Source organism: Cololabis saira, chromosome 12, assembly GCF_033807715.1.
Source record: "Cololabis saira isolate AMF1-May2022 chromosome 12, fColSai1.1, whole genome shotgun sequence".
In the NCBI taxonomy this organism is placed as follows: Eukaryota; Metazoa; Chordata; class Actinopteri; order Beloniformes; family Belonidae; genus Cololabis; species Cololabis saira.
The window spans coordinates 46705070-46719764 of record NC_084598.1 but is presented as its reverse complement, the minus strand read 5'-3'; the positions used below and the strand labels follow the sequence as shown (position 1 = coordinate 46719764).

At 49.4% G+C, this 14695-nt stretch overlaps 1 protein-coding gene across 1 annotated transcript in view; it reads right to left on the bottom strand.

Annotated features, from left to right (window-relative positions):
• Window positions 1-14695, bottom strand: part of vps13d (vacuolar protein sorting 13 homolog D) — a 146609-nt gene that overhangs the window by 110868 nt on the left and 21046 nt on the right. The window contains 6 exon segments of the mRNA XM_061736938.1: window positions 2671-2772; window positions 4278-4446; window positions 5599-5699; window positions 7879-8049; window positions 11341-11445; window positions 12160-12276. Of these exon segments, the coding sequence (XP_061592922.1) occupies window positions 2671-2772; window positions 4278-4446; window positions 5599-5699; window positions 7879-8049; window positions 11341-11445; window positions 12160-12276 (765 nt within the window).

Here is a 14695-nt window from a genome sequence, read left to right as displayed (position 1 = left end):
GACAAATGGTTAAGCTGAAACTCATTCCTAAAATAATTTCTAAAAGACTCTTAGTCGCCGGGAGACGTCCCTTAAACCAGGAAATAAAGGTTTTGGGAAAAAAAAAATCTTGTGCGAAATAATATACGGAACTTAAAACCTTCGAAAACAACTAATTTGAGGCTAAAAGCATGTTCAAAATGGGACAATGTCCCCTCCGATAGATAATGGCGTAAGAAATATGGGTTTTGATGGGAGATTGCAAATAGGAGAAAAGGGGGCTGCTGCAAAGCAGAGCAGCAGGGCCAAAGGTCATGGTGGTGTGTGTGTGTGTAAACGCGTGTGTGTAAACGGCTGAAATGTGCGTGTGTGTAAGCTCCAAGGCTGCGCGTTCACATGAAGCTGCGTGGATGAGAGGCTTGGTGAATCCTGAGAGGGAGGTATTATCTAATTTTCCTTTCTGTTGACATTTTTGTTAAAATGATACAAATAACTGGCTTCTTGGTGTGGTGTGGTCTGTGTCTGACAAGGGAGATTTTTGTCTGCTGGACAACACAAGAGCTTCAGAGGACGTTTTGGCTAGTGTTTAGAAATTGAATAATATAGTCTTTTTGAATCATTCTAGGCCCTGAATGGAGGCATGGTGTCGTGGAATTGTCAAATTGGGGTGATTCACCATTCGAATGGTTGCAGATTACTTTTGTGATTCTGTATTTGACCCGGATCGTATGGAAATGGGATTCTTGCCATTGCGAGTATGAGCTGTGTATGATTGGGTTGACTGTGACAGGCGTGAATCACACCAATCATTTTTCTTTATTTTGTCTGTTGTGAAGTCACAACTACTATCACCAGAGACGAATGCGTTACAGCTACTCTGGCTCTGTTGACCCATTTTGGCTGAACAGGGGCATAAAGCCAGCCTGTCCAAACTGCAGTTTGCTGCCACAGAGGTTATGATTCTGGGTCATGTCATTTCAGGGGAGGGAAAATCCCTCTCACCAAGCAGAATTGCGGCCATTCAAAGAAAAAATGCCGAAACCGGTCACTAAGAAACAAATTATGTCATTTCTGGGCGTCACCAGTTATTGTCGACAGGTGGTCCCACATTATGCTGAAATCGAGGCACCATTGGCAGCAATTGCCCATGGAAAAGGCCTAAAAGCATCAGACCCTGTTACCTGGACTGACGAGGCTGACAAAGCCTTCAATGACCTAAAACTGACGTTACAGACGCCTCCGACACTTGGACTGCCTGACTGTCCACAAACTTTCACCCAGACTGGACGAAAAGGGGGGTTACATGACTTCAAGTGCTATTACAAGTTCTTAACCCTTACCCAACAGCTGAGGACGGAGAACCACACGACTGTGTGACAACGATAACGTCCATTTGTTCACCAAGACCTGAATTTGAGTGATGTTGCAATTGACAATGCTGACTTTGATCTATTTGTTGATGGTTCTGATTCCAGGGATCCTGCTACGAGCAATAAGATTGCAGGTTTTGCTGTTTTGGGGCCTTTGTCCCCAAAACACTCAGCTCAGTCCCAGGCTCAGAAAGCTGAGTTGGTGGCGCTGACAGCGGCATGCAAGTTTGCTGAAGGAAAATCAGTAAACATTTACACTGACAGCAGATACGCCTGGGGTGTTGTTCATGATTTTGGCCAAATTTTGGCGTAACAGAGATTTTTTGACTTCCACAGGTAGACCCATAGCGTATCACGTAGTAGTGGCCGCCCTCCTGGACGCCATGTTGCTGCCTAAACAAATTGCTGTGTGTAAATGTGATGCTCACACTAACAAATCTGATCTTATCTCTCAAGGGAAATGCTCGAGCAGACGCAGCTGCGAAAAACTGCGTCAAAGCAACCTTTATCTCTCAAGGTACAGGCTGTTTCCCTACTCCTTCCTTCCTCCACTGTGACCTCGGTTGAGATTGCTGACCTGCAGTTAAGGGCCTCACAGCCTGAAAAACGGTCCTGGGAGGATGCAGACTTCAGGGTCATTGACGGGGTGTGGACAGGGCCTGACGGCCGGCCATGTCTCCCCAGATTTCTTTTCCCTCACTATGCTAAATTAACACACGGATTGGACCATGTGTCAAAGGGGGGTATGGTGAGTGAAATACGAAGACACTGGTTCACAAGAGGTTTCACAGCTTACGCTACTGATTTTTGCAAAAGATGTGTGATTTGCGCAACAAACAATGTGGGGAGGGGGTTAAAGGTGCCACAGGCGGCTCACCCTCCACCAGACAGACCGTTTCAGCATTTGCAGATGGATTTCATTGAACTTACACCCAGTGAAGGCAAAAAGTTTGTTTTGGTTATCGTTTGCATGTTTTCCAAATGGATTGAAGCTTTCCCCCCAACAAAACAGGACTCTGCTGCAGTGGCAAAGGCTTTGATGCACCTGATAATTCCCAAATGGGAATTCCAGCAAAAATCAGCTCAGACAATGACACTCCTTTTGTGAGTGCTGCACTGAAGCTGGTTGGTGAGTATATGGGCATAAGACAACATTGCTCCTACCACCCAGCCTCATGTGGTGCACGTGAAAGGGAAAATGGCACTTTGAAAACCCAGACGATCACGTACCTCAGCGATCTGCTCCAGACCTGTTCTAGGATCTGGGGGACCGGTTCAGACCTGTCCAGACCGGTCCAGACCGGTCCAGACACTAACGTACCTCAGCGATCTGCTCCTGCTTCCTGAACCAGTCGTGGACGATCTCTCTGAGACTGTGGAGCTCCTGAAGAGTCTGCTGGTCCTCCACGCGCTGCAGCTCCTCCTGGACCGGGACAGAACCAGAACCAGATCAGAACCAGAACCGGGTTAGAGAGGAGACCAGAACCAGGAGACCTCCTTCAGTGATGTGACAACCAGGCTGTCCCGTCTGGTCACCTGATCAGTCAGGTGACTTGTGGATGATGTTTGTTCAACTAAAGCACTGGTTCTTTCAGACTAAGCGTGAGGCTTTCAAATGTATTATAATTGGACTTAGATTACATTTTTATTTAAAGACTGGAGTTATAAATTGCTGCGACTCCTCCGCCCCGGCCCGTGTTTCTAGGAATGTGATGATTAAAGTAGCCGGGCGGAGTCGATTCATTCAAACTAACATACTCTTCCTCCTGTAACCATGTTTCTGTTAAGCAGAAAACATCACTCCTGCTCTCTGTAATTATATCATTTACTAACAGAGACTTGGAGCTTAACGATCGTATATTTAGTATCTAAATCTAATTTTTCGGTCTCTTATTGGTACCAAATGTGCATTGGTTTTAATTTTTACAAGGTTATCTTGGTTAACGCCTCTATAACGCCGCACCTGGTGAACTTGTGGAGGGCGGGGAACTGCAACAACTTCCATTTTGCTAGAGGTTAGCCTGGTTAGAGTTACCAGTTACATCATGTAATCCTACAGTTTTAGAGTTACCAGTTACATCATGTAATCCTACAGTTTTAGAGTTACCAGTTACATCATGTAATCCTGTAGTTTTAGAGTTACCAGTTACATCATGTATATGCAGTTCCTGGTTCAGACTGAACCAGGTGAACCGGGTGAACCGGACTCGGGTCCAGAGGAACCGCTGGCCGAGCTAGAGGAGACTCATCCTAGTCTTCTAGCAACAACCCTGGTGAACCCGCTCTACCCCCCCGAGCCTAATGCAGCCTGTAACGGTGGGTTCCCCTGGTACCCCTGGTACCCCCACCCCCCTGGTGCCCCTGGTGCCCCCACCCCCCACCCCCCTGGTGCCCCTGGTAGCCCTGGTACCCCTGGTGCCCCTGGTACCACCCCCCCCAACACCTCATCACCTCTAAAAGTCGAAATTTTGAGGAAAAAGTCGAAATTTTGAGGAAAAAGTCGAGAAAAAAGTTCGAGAAAACGAAACAACGCACGAAAAAACGCACGAACGCACGAAAAAACGCACGCAAAAATGCACGAAAAAATGCACGCACGCAAAAAAAACGCGAGCTAAAGGAGACTCATTCTAGACTTCTAGCAACAACCCTGGTGTTCCCGCTCCACCCCCCCCAGCCTAATGCAGCCTGTAACGGCAGCACCCCCTTCAGGCGGCTGAAGTACAGGCTGGTGTAGGTCTGGTCCCCCCCTACAGTAACGGGTCGGTGCCCCTGGTACCCCACCCCCCTACGGTTCCCCGGGTCGTACCTCCTCCTGGGGGGTCAGCTCCACCCCCTTCAGCCGGCTGAAGTACAGGCTGGTGTATGTCTGGTCCCCCCCTACAGTAACGGGTCGGTGCCCCTGGTACCCCACCCCCCTACGGGTCGTACCTCCTCCTGGGGGGTCAGCTCCACCCCCTTGAGCCGGCTGAAGTACAGGCTGGTGTAGGTCTGGGCGTCTCTAGCTCTCTGCAGGGCGAAGCTCCAGCTGTTCCTGCAGCGCTGTTCCCTGATCTGGTTCAGGTTGGACTGGATCGCAAACTCCCACCAGGACCTGCAGCTGAGGGAACGTTAGAGTTAGAAACATCTACCAGGACCTGCAGCTGAGGGAACGTTAGAGTTAGAAACATCTACCAGGACCTGAGGGAACATTAGAGTTAGAAACATCTACCAGGACCTGAGGGAACGTTAGAGTTAGAAACATCTACCTGAGGGAACATTAGAGTTAGAAACATCTACCTGAGGGAACGTTAGAGTTAGAAACATCTACCAGGACCTGAGGGAACATTAGAGTTAGAAACATCTACCAGGACCTGAGGGAACATTAGAGTTAGAAACATCTACCAGGACCTGAGGGAACATTAGAAACTCCCACCAGGACCTGCAGCTGAGGGAACGTTAGAGTTAGAAACATCTACCAGGACCTGAGGGAACATTAGAGTTAGAAACATCCACCAGGACCTGAGGGAACGAAAAAAACGCACGAAAAAACGCACAAAAAAACGTCAGAAAAAACATACAAAAAAATGTACGAAAAAACGCTAGAAAAAACGCACGAACGCACGCAAAACGCACGCAAAAACGCACGAACGCACGAAAAAACGCACGCAAAACGCACAAACGCACTAAAAAACGCACGCAAAACGCACAAACGCACGAAAAAACGCACGCAAAACGCACAAACGCACGAAAAAACGCACGCAAAACGCACGAAAAAACGCACGCAAAACGCACGCAAAACGCACGCAAAAACGCACGCAAAACGCACGAACGGACGAAAAAACGCACTAAAAAACGCACGCAAAACACACGAACGCACTAAAAAACGCAGGCAAAACGCACAAACGCGCGAAAAAGCGCACGCAAAACGCATGCAAAAACGCACGCACGCACGAAAAAACGCACAAACGCACTAAAAAACGCACGAACGGACGAAAAAACGCACTAAAAAACGCACGCAAAACGCACAAACGCACTAAAAAACGCTTTTTGAGGTTCTAGATGATGTTCCCTGATTCCCTCAGGTTCTAGAGGATGTTCCCTGAGGTTCTAGAGGATGTTCCCTGATTCCCTGAGGTTCTAGAGGATGTTCCCTAAGGTTCTAGATGATGTTCCCTGAGGTTCTAGAGGATGTTCCCTGAGGTTCTAGAGGATGTTCCCTGAGGTTCTAGATGTGATTCTCTGAGGTGAAAGCCTCTCAGGTTGTACTTACTTCCCACAGACGGAGACGTTGGGCCTCCACTTCCTGTAGATCATGGCTCTCTCTCTGCGGTCCAGCTCCTTCAGGAAGGCCATGATCTGCTGGTACTGGACCTGCAGGACCAGAGGTCTGATGTTACCAACTACAGAAACACCTGCAGGACCAGAGGTCTGATGTTACCAACTACAGAAACACCTGCAGGACCAGAGGTCTGACGTTACCAACTACAGAAACACCTGCAGGACCAGAGGTCTGATGTTACCAACTACAGAAACACCTGCAGGACCAGAGGTCTGATGTTACCAACTACAGAAACACCTGCAGGACCAGAGGTCTGATGTTACCAACTACAGAAACACCTGCAGGACCAGAGGTCTGATGTTACCAACTACAGAAACACCTGCAGGACCAGAGGTCTGACGTTACCAACTACAGAAACACCTGCAGGACCAGAGGTCTGATGTTACCAACTACAGAAACACCTGCAGGACCAGAGGTCTGATGTTACCAACTACAGAAACACCTGCAGGACCAGAGGTCTGACGTTACCAACTACAGAAACACCTGCAGGACCAGAGGTCTGATGTTACCAACTACAGAAACACCTGCAGGACCAGAGGTCTGATGTTACCAACTACAGAAACACCTGCAGGACCAGAGGTCTGATGTTACCAACTACAGAAACACCTGCAGGACCAGAGGTCTGACGTTACCAACTACAGAAACACCTGCAGGACCAGAGGTCTGATGTTACCAACTACAGAAACACCTGCAGGACCAGAGGTCTGATGTTACCAACTACAGAAACACCTGCAGGACCAGAGGTCTGATGTTACCAACTACAGAAGCTGCAGGACCAGAGGTCTGATGTTACCAACTACAGAAACACCTGCAGGACCAGAGGTCTGATGTTACCAACTACAGAAACACCTGCAGGACCAGAGGTCTGATGTTACCAACTACAGAAGCTGCAGGACCAGAGGTCTGATGTTACCAACTACAGAAACACCTGCAGGACCAGAGGTCTGATGTTACCAACTACAGAAACACCTGCAGGACCAGAGGTCTGATGTTACCAACTACAGAAACACCTGCAGGACCAGAGGTCTGACGTTACCAACTACAGAAACACCTGCAGGACCAGAGGTCTGATGTTACCAACTACAGAAACACCTGCAGGACCAGAGGTCTGATGTTACCAACTACAGAAACACCTGCAGGACCAGAGGTCTGACGTTACCAACTACAGAAACACCTGCAGGACCAGAGGTCTGACGTTACCAACTACAGAAACACCTGCAGGACCAGAGGTCTGACGTTACCAACTACAGAAGCTGCAGGACCAGAGGTCTGATGTTACCAACTACAGAAACACCTGCAGGACCAGAGGTCTGACGTTACCAACTACAGAAACACCTGCAGGACCAGAGGTCTGATGTTACAAGCTACAGAAACACCTGCAGGACCAGAGGTCTGATGTTACAAGCTACAGAAGCTGCAGGAGCTCCAGGAACATGCAGGTGGGAAGACTCTTAAAAAACCAGGGTCACCAGACTGTAGGGCTGGGCGATATGGACCAAAAGTCATATCTGGATATTTTCTAGTTGAATGTTGATACTCGATATATATCCATATTTTTTCTGTGCCATAATTGGAGTTTCCCCCAAAGCATTATAGCATAGCATCTCTGTTAGCTTCTCTGTTAGCTTCTCTGTTAGCATCTCTGTTAGCATCTCTGTTAGCTTCATTTCTTAAAAAAACAGTCAGTTTTAATACAAAGCCTCGTGCCAAATGTCACACAGGTTCCTTTATTAACAGAGGTCTGCACAATATCAACATGTATAAAACAAATGAAATAAAAATAAACTGCCTGCATATATAGAATAAAAATGCTTCTTGAATAAAATAAAACAAATATCCCTTTCCTGCATAACAATTAAATTAAAATACACTGTAATTAATACAATGTAGACAGTAACAGGCAGACTTTTCCACTGAGGTTGATAGTTGTGCAAATAACAAAACGTTTGTGCAAATCTCAAATAAAACATTCAAGTCAATTTGTCACAAAATCATAATAATTTTTTTTTTTAATAATCAATATAAACGATATTGTCTCGTACCATATCGCGTTTGAAAATATATCGATATATATTAAAATCTGGATATATCGCCCAGCCCTACCAGACTGCGGTAGGAACCAGAACCAGAACCAGAACCAGAACCAGAACCGTACCTGGGACAGACAGACTGCAGTAGGAACCAGAACCAGAACCAGAACCAGAAGCGTACCTGCGACAGCTTCAGCGCCAGCGGCTGCAGCTGGACCGAGCCCTGGATCCGGGGAGAACTTCTGGACCTCAGCGGTTCCTTGGACGTGTTTCTCCGGACCAGAACCGACGCACAGACGGGCTCAAAGATGTACTGGTGCTGCCGGCTCTGCATGCAGCGGGTCATGGCGTCCTGGGGAGAAACCAGAACCAATCAGAACCATCAGAACCACTCAGGTCAATCAGAACAATCAGAACCAATCAGAACAATCAGAACAATCAGAACCAATCAGAACCACTCAGATCAATCAGAACGAATCAGACCTGTATGTGTCCGGGACAGACCTGTATGTGTCCGGGACAGACCTGTATGTGTCCGGGACAGACCGGTATGTGTCCGGTACAGACCGGTATGTGTCCGGGACAGACCTGTATGTGTCCGGGACAGACCGGTATGTGTCCGGTACAGACCGGTATGTGTCCGGGACAGACCGGTACAGACCTGTATGTGTCCGGTACAGACCGGTATGTGTCCGGTACTGACCTGTATGTGTCCGGGACAGACCGGTATGTGTCCGGTACAGACCTGTATGTGTCCGGTACAGACCTGTATGTGTCCGGGACAGACCGGTATGTGTCCGGTACAGACCTGTATGTGTCCGGGACAGACCGGTATGTGTCCGGTACAGACCTGTATGTGTCCGGGACAGACCGGTATGTGTCCGGTACAGACCGGTATGTGTCCGGGACAGACCGGTATGTGTCCGGTACAGACCTGTATGTGTCCGGGACAGACCGGTATGTGTCCGGTACAGACCGGTATGTGTCCGGGACGGACCTGTATGTGTCCGGGACAGACCGGTATGTGTCCGGTACAGACCGGTATGTGTCCGGTACAGACCTGTATGTGTCCGGGACAGACCGGTACAGACCTGTATGTGTCCGGTACAGACCGGTATGTGTCCGGTACATACCGGTACAGACCTGTATGTGTCCGGTACAGACCAGTACAGACCTGTATGTGTCCGGTACTGACCTGTATGTGTCCGGTACAGACCTGTATGTGTCCGGTACAGACCGGTATGTGTCCGGTACAGACCGGTACAGACCTGTATGTGTCCGGGACAGACCTGTATGTGTCCGGTACAGACCAGTACAGACCTGTATGTGTCCGGTACAGACCTGTATGTGTCCGGTACAGACCTGTATGTGTCCGGTACAGACCGGTATGTGTCCGGTACAGACCTGTATGTGTCCGGTACAGACCGGTATGTGTCCGGTACAGACCTGTATGTGTCCGGGACAGACCGGTACAGACCTGTATGTGTCCGGGACAGACCTGTATGTGTCCGGTACAGACCTGTATGTGTCCGGTACAGACCGGTATGTGTCCGGTACAGACCGGTATGTGTCCGGTACAGACCGGTATGTGTCCGGTACAGACCGGTATGTGTCCGGTACAGACCGGTATGTGTCCGGTACTGACCTGTATGTGTCCGGTACAGACCGGTATGTGTCCGGTACTGACCTGTATGTGTCCGGTACAGACCTGTATGTGTCCGGTACAGACCGGTATGTGTCCGGTACAGACCTGTATGTGTCCGGTACAGACCTGTATGTGTCCGGTACTGACCTGTATGTGTCCGGTAAAGACCGGTATGTGTCCGGTACAGACCGGTATGTGTCCGGTACAGACCTGTATGTGTCCGGGACAGACCTGTATGTGTCCGGTACAGACCGGTATGTGTCCGGTACAGACCTGTATGTGTCCGGTACTGACCTGTATGTGTCCGGGACAGACCTGTATGTGTCCGGTACAGACCTGTATGTGTCCGGTACAGACCTGTATGTGTCCGGGACAGACCTGTATGTGTCCGGTACAGACCGGTATGTGTCCGGTACAGACCGGTATGTGACCGGTACAGACCGGTATGTGACCGGTACAGACCGGTATGTGTCCGGTACAGACCTGTATGTGTCCGGTACAGACCGGTACAGACCTGTATGTGTCCGGTACAGACCGGTACAGACCTGTATGTGTCCGGTACAGACCGGTATGTGTCCGGTACAGACCTGTATGTGTCCGGTACAGACCTGTATGTGTCCGGTACAGACCTGTATGTGTCCGGTACAGACCTGTATGTGTCCGGTACAGACCTGTATGTGTCCGGTACAGACCTGTATGTGTCCGGTACAGACCTGTATGTGTCCGGTACAGACCTGTATGTGTCCGGGACAGACCTGTATGTGTCCGGGACAGACCTGTATGTGTCCGGTACAGACCGGTACAGACCGGTATGTGTCCGGTAGAGACCTGTATGTGTCGGTATGTGTCCGGGACAGACCTGTATGTGTCCGGTAGAGACCTGTATGTGTCGGTATGTGTCCGGGACAGACCGGTACAGACCTGTATGTGTCCGGTACAGACCTGTATGTGTCTGGTACAGACCTGTATGTGTCCAGGACAGACCTGTATGTGTCCAGGACAGACCTGTATGTGTCCGGTACAGACCTGTATGTGTCCGGGACAGACCGGTACAGACCTGTATGTGTCCGGTACAGACCTGTATGTGTCCAGGACAGACCTGTATGTGTCCGGTACAGACCTGTATGTGTCCGGTACAGACCTGTATGTGTCCGGTACAGACCTGTATGTGTCCGGTACAGACCTGTATGTGTCCGGGACAGACCTGTATGTGTCCGGTACAGACCTGTATGTGTCCGGTACAGACCGGTATGTGTCCGGTACAGACCGGTATGTGTCCGGTACAGACCGGTACAGACCTGTATGTGTCCAGGACAGACCTGTATGTGTCCAGGACAGACCTGTATGTGTCCAGGACAGACCTGTATGTGTCCGGTACAGACCGGTATGTGTCCAGGACAGACCTGTATGTGTCCGGTACAGACCGGTATGTGTCCGGTACAGACCGGTACAGACCTGTATGTGTCCGGTACAGACCGGTATGTGTCCGGTACAGACCTGTATGTGTCCGGTACAGACCGGTATGTGTCCGGGACAGACCTGTATGTGTCCGGGACAGACCGGTACAGACCTGTATGTGTCCGGTACAGACCTGTATGTGTCCGGTACAGACCTGTATGTGTCCGGTACAGACCTGTATGTGTCCGGGACAGACCTGTATGTGTCCGGGACAGACCTGTATGTGTCCGGTACAGACCGGTACAGACCGGTATGTGTCGGTATGTGTCCGGGACAGACCGGTACAGACCGGTATGTGTCCGGTACAGACCGGTATGTGTCCGGGACAGACCGGTACAGACCGGTATGTGTCCGGGACAGACCTGTATGTGTCCGGGACAGACCTGTATGTGTCCGGTACAGACCGGTACAGACCGGTATGTGTCCGGTACAGACCGGTATGTGTCCGGTACAGACCGGTATGTGTCCGGTACAGACCGGTATGTGTCCGGTACAGACCGGTATGTGTCCGGGACAGACCTGTATGTGTCCGGTACAGACCTGTATGTGTCCGGGGGGCAGCCGTCCCAGCATCTCCCCCTCCGTGTCCCAGTAAACGCTGAAGTCCTGGATCTCCAGCTGCTTCTGCCGGAACAGTTTCTGGGCCTGCAGGAACCACAACCAGAACCAGAACCAGAACCAGGTTACATTCATAAATCTTTTTATTTTTAATTGAATTTTTGGCACGACAAACATCAACAGTATAAATGCACTAATGAATTATAATGCCTAGGTAAAGGACATTAAAAAAATAGTCCTAAAACAAAGAAACGCACACAAAAAAACAACAACACATCAACAATACGACTGTGTCTTAACTTCATATCCAGCAGGTGAAAACAAGTAAAACATACATAAACATATATGTAAAAACAAATAAAATATAAAATAAAACAAAATACCCGCACACAGCTAGGAGAAATAACATTACTATGGAACCGCAGGGAAATCAAGCTTCTTAATATCTGATTATAGAATAATAAGATAACCTTGTTTGAATTGTAAAATGGGTTTGGCTAAATACAATCTTTGACTAAAACTAGACTAAAATGGACAATTCTGACTAAAATAAGACTAAAATGCTCAGACTTTTAGTGGACTGAAACTTGACACGACTAACAGGAGAATGAACCAGATCCGTGCCAGAGCCGTGTGTTCCTGACGGCCGTGTGTTCCTGACGGCCGTGTGTTCCTGACGGCCGTCTGCAGCCGCAGCTCTAAGCTTTTCCTGACTACTCATTTGGTGAATGAATGAAACTTGAGCCCTGCAGCAGACGTGATCAAAGTTGGTTAAAAGTGTTCACAGAGCTCGGGCCTCACCGACTCGTTGCACGGGTTCTGGGCAGAGACGTTGTTGATGCAGACGCCGAAGGAGAAGGGTTTCTCCGGGTTGGAAGAGTCGTCCTCAAACCGGAGATGAACACTCTGGATGTTGAGCTGAAGCAGGAGGAAGAAATCAGTTAGTCAGGAATCTGTACCGGGACGTGTAGCTGCAGCATCAGTAGAGTTAGGGTTGGGGTGAGGAAATCGGGGTTAGGGTTAGGGTTAGGAAATCGGGGTTAGGGTTGGGATTAGGAAATCGGGGTTAGGGTTAGGGTTAGGGTTGGGGATTAGGAAATCGGGGTTAGGGTTAGGGTTGGGGATTAGGAAATCGGGGTTAGGGTTAGGGTTGGGGATTAGGAAATCGGGGTTAGGGTTAGGGATTAGGAAATCGGGGTTAGGGTTAGGGATTAGGAAATCGGGGTTAGGGTTGGGGATTAGGAAATCGGGGTTAGGGTTAGGGTTGGGGATTAGGAAATCGGGGTTAGGGTTAGGGTTGGGGATTAGGAAATCGGGGTTAGGGTTAGGAAATCGGGGTTAGGGTTGGGATTAGGGAATCGGGGTTAGGGTTAGGAAATCGGGGTTAGGGTTAGGGTTGGGGATTAGGAAATCGGGGTTAGGGTTGGGGATTAGGAAATCGGGGTTAGGGTTAGGGTTGGGGATTAGGAAATCGGGGTTAGGGTTAGGAAATCGGGGTTAGGGTTGGGGTTGGGGTTAGGAAATCGGGGTTAGGGTTAGGGTTGGGGATTAGGAAATCGGGGTTAGGGTTAGGGTTGGGGATTAGGAAATCGGGGTTAGGGTTAGGGTTGGGGATTAGGAAATCGGGGCTAGGGTTAGGGTTAGGAAATCGGGGTTAGGGTTGGGGTTGGGGTTAGGAAATCGGGGTTAGGGTTAGGGTTGGGGATTAGGAAATCGGGGCTAGGGTTAGGAAATCGGGGTTAGAGTTAGGGTTTAGGAAATCGGGGTTAGGGTTAGGGTTGGGGATTAGGAAATCGGGGTTAGGGTTAGGGTTGGGGATTAGGAAATCGGGGTTAGGGTTAGGGTTGGGGATTAGGAAATCGGGGTTAGGGTTAGGGTTGGGGATTAGGAAATCGGGGCTAGGGTTAGGGTTAGGAAATCGGGGTTAGAGTTAGGGTTTAGGAAATCGGGGTTAGGGTTGGGGATTAGGAAATCGGGGTTACGGTTAGGGTTAGGAAATCGGGGTTAGGGTTAGGGTTGGGATTAGGAAATCGGGGTTAGGGTTAGGAAATTGGGGTTAGGGTTGGGGATTAGGAAATCGGGGTTAGGGTTAGGGATTAGGAAATCGGGGTTAGGGTTGGGGATTAGGAAATCGGGGTTAGGGTTAGGGTTGGGGATTAGGAAATCGGGGTTAGGGTTGGGGATTAGGAAATCGGGTTAGGGTTAGGGTTGGGGATTAGGAAATCGGGGTTAGGGTTAGGGTTGGGGATTAGGAAATCGGGGTTAGGGTTAGGAAATCGGGGTTAGGGTTGGGATTAGGGAATCGGGGTTAGGGTTAGGAAATCGGGGTTAGGGTTAGGGTTGGGGATTAGGAAATCGGGGTTAGGGTTGGGATTAGGAAATCGGGGTTAGGGTTAGGATTAGGAAATCGGGGTTAGGGTTGGGGTTGGGGTTAGGAAATCGGGGTTAGGGTTAGGGTTGGGGATTAGGAAATCGGGGTTAGGGTTAGGGTTGGGGATTAGGAAATCGGGGCTAGGGTTAGGGTTAGGAAATCAGGGTTAGAGTTAGGGTTTAGGAAATCGGGGTTAGGGTTAGGGTTGGGATTAGGAAATCGGGGTTAGGGTTAGGAAATTGGGGTTAGGGTTAGGGTTAGGAAATCGGGGTTAGGGTTAGGGTTGGGATTAGGAAATCGGGGTTAGGGTTAGGAAATTGGGGTTAGGGTTGGGGATTAGGAAATCGGGGTTAGGGTTGGGGATTAGGAAATCGGGGTTAGGGTTAGGAAATCGGGGTTAGGGTTCAGGGTTGGGGATTAGGAAATCGGGGTTAGGGTTAGGGTTGGGATTAGGAAATCGGGGTTAGGGATTAGGAAATCGGGGTTAGGGTTAGGAAATCGGGGTTAGGGTTGGGGATTAGGAAATCGGGGTTAGGGTTAGGGATTAGGAAATTGGGGTTAGGGTTAGGGATTAGGAAATCGGGGTTAGGGTTAGGGATTAGGAAATCGGGGTTAGGGTTGGGGTTAGGGTTAGGGATTAGGAAATCGGGGTTAGGGTTGGGGATTAGGAAATCGGGGTTAGGGTTAGGGATTAGGAAATCGGGGTTAGGGTTAGGGATTAGGAAATCGGGGTTAGGGTTGGGATTAGGAAATCGGGGTTAGGGTTAGGGTTAGGGTTGGGGATTAGGAAATCGGGGTTAGGGTTAGGGTTGGGGATTAGGAAATCGGGGTTAGGGTTAGGGTTGGGGATTAGGAAATCGGGGTTAGGGTTAGGGATTAGGAAATCGGGGTTAGGGTTAGGGATTAGGAAATCGGGGTTAGGGTTGGGGATTAGGAAATCGGGGTTAGGGTTAGGGTTGGGGATTA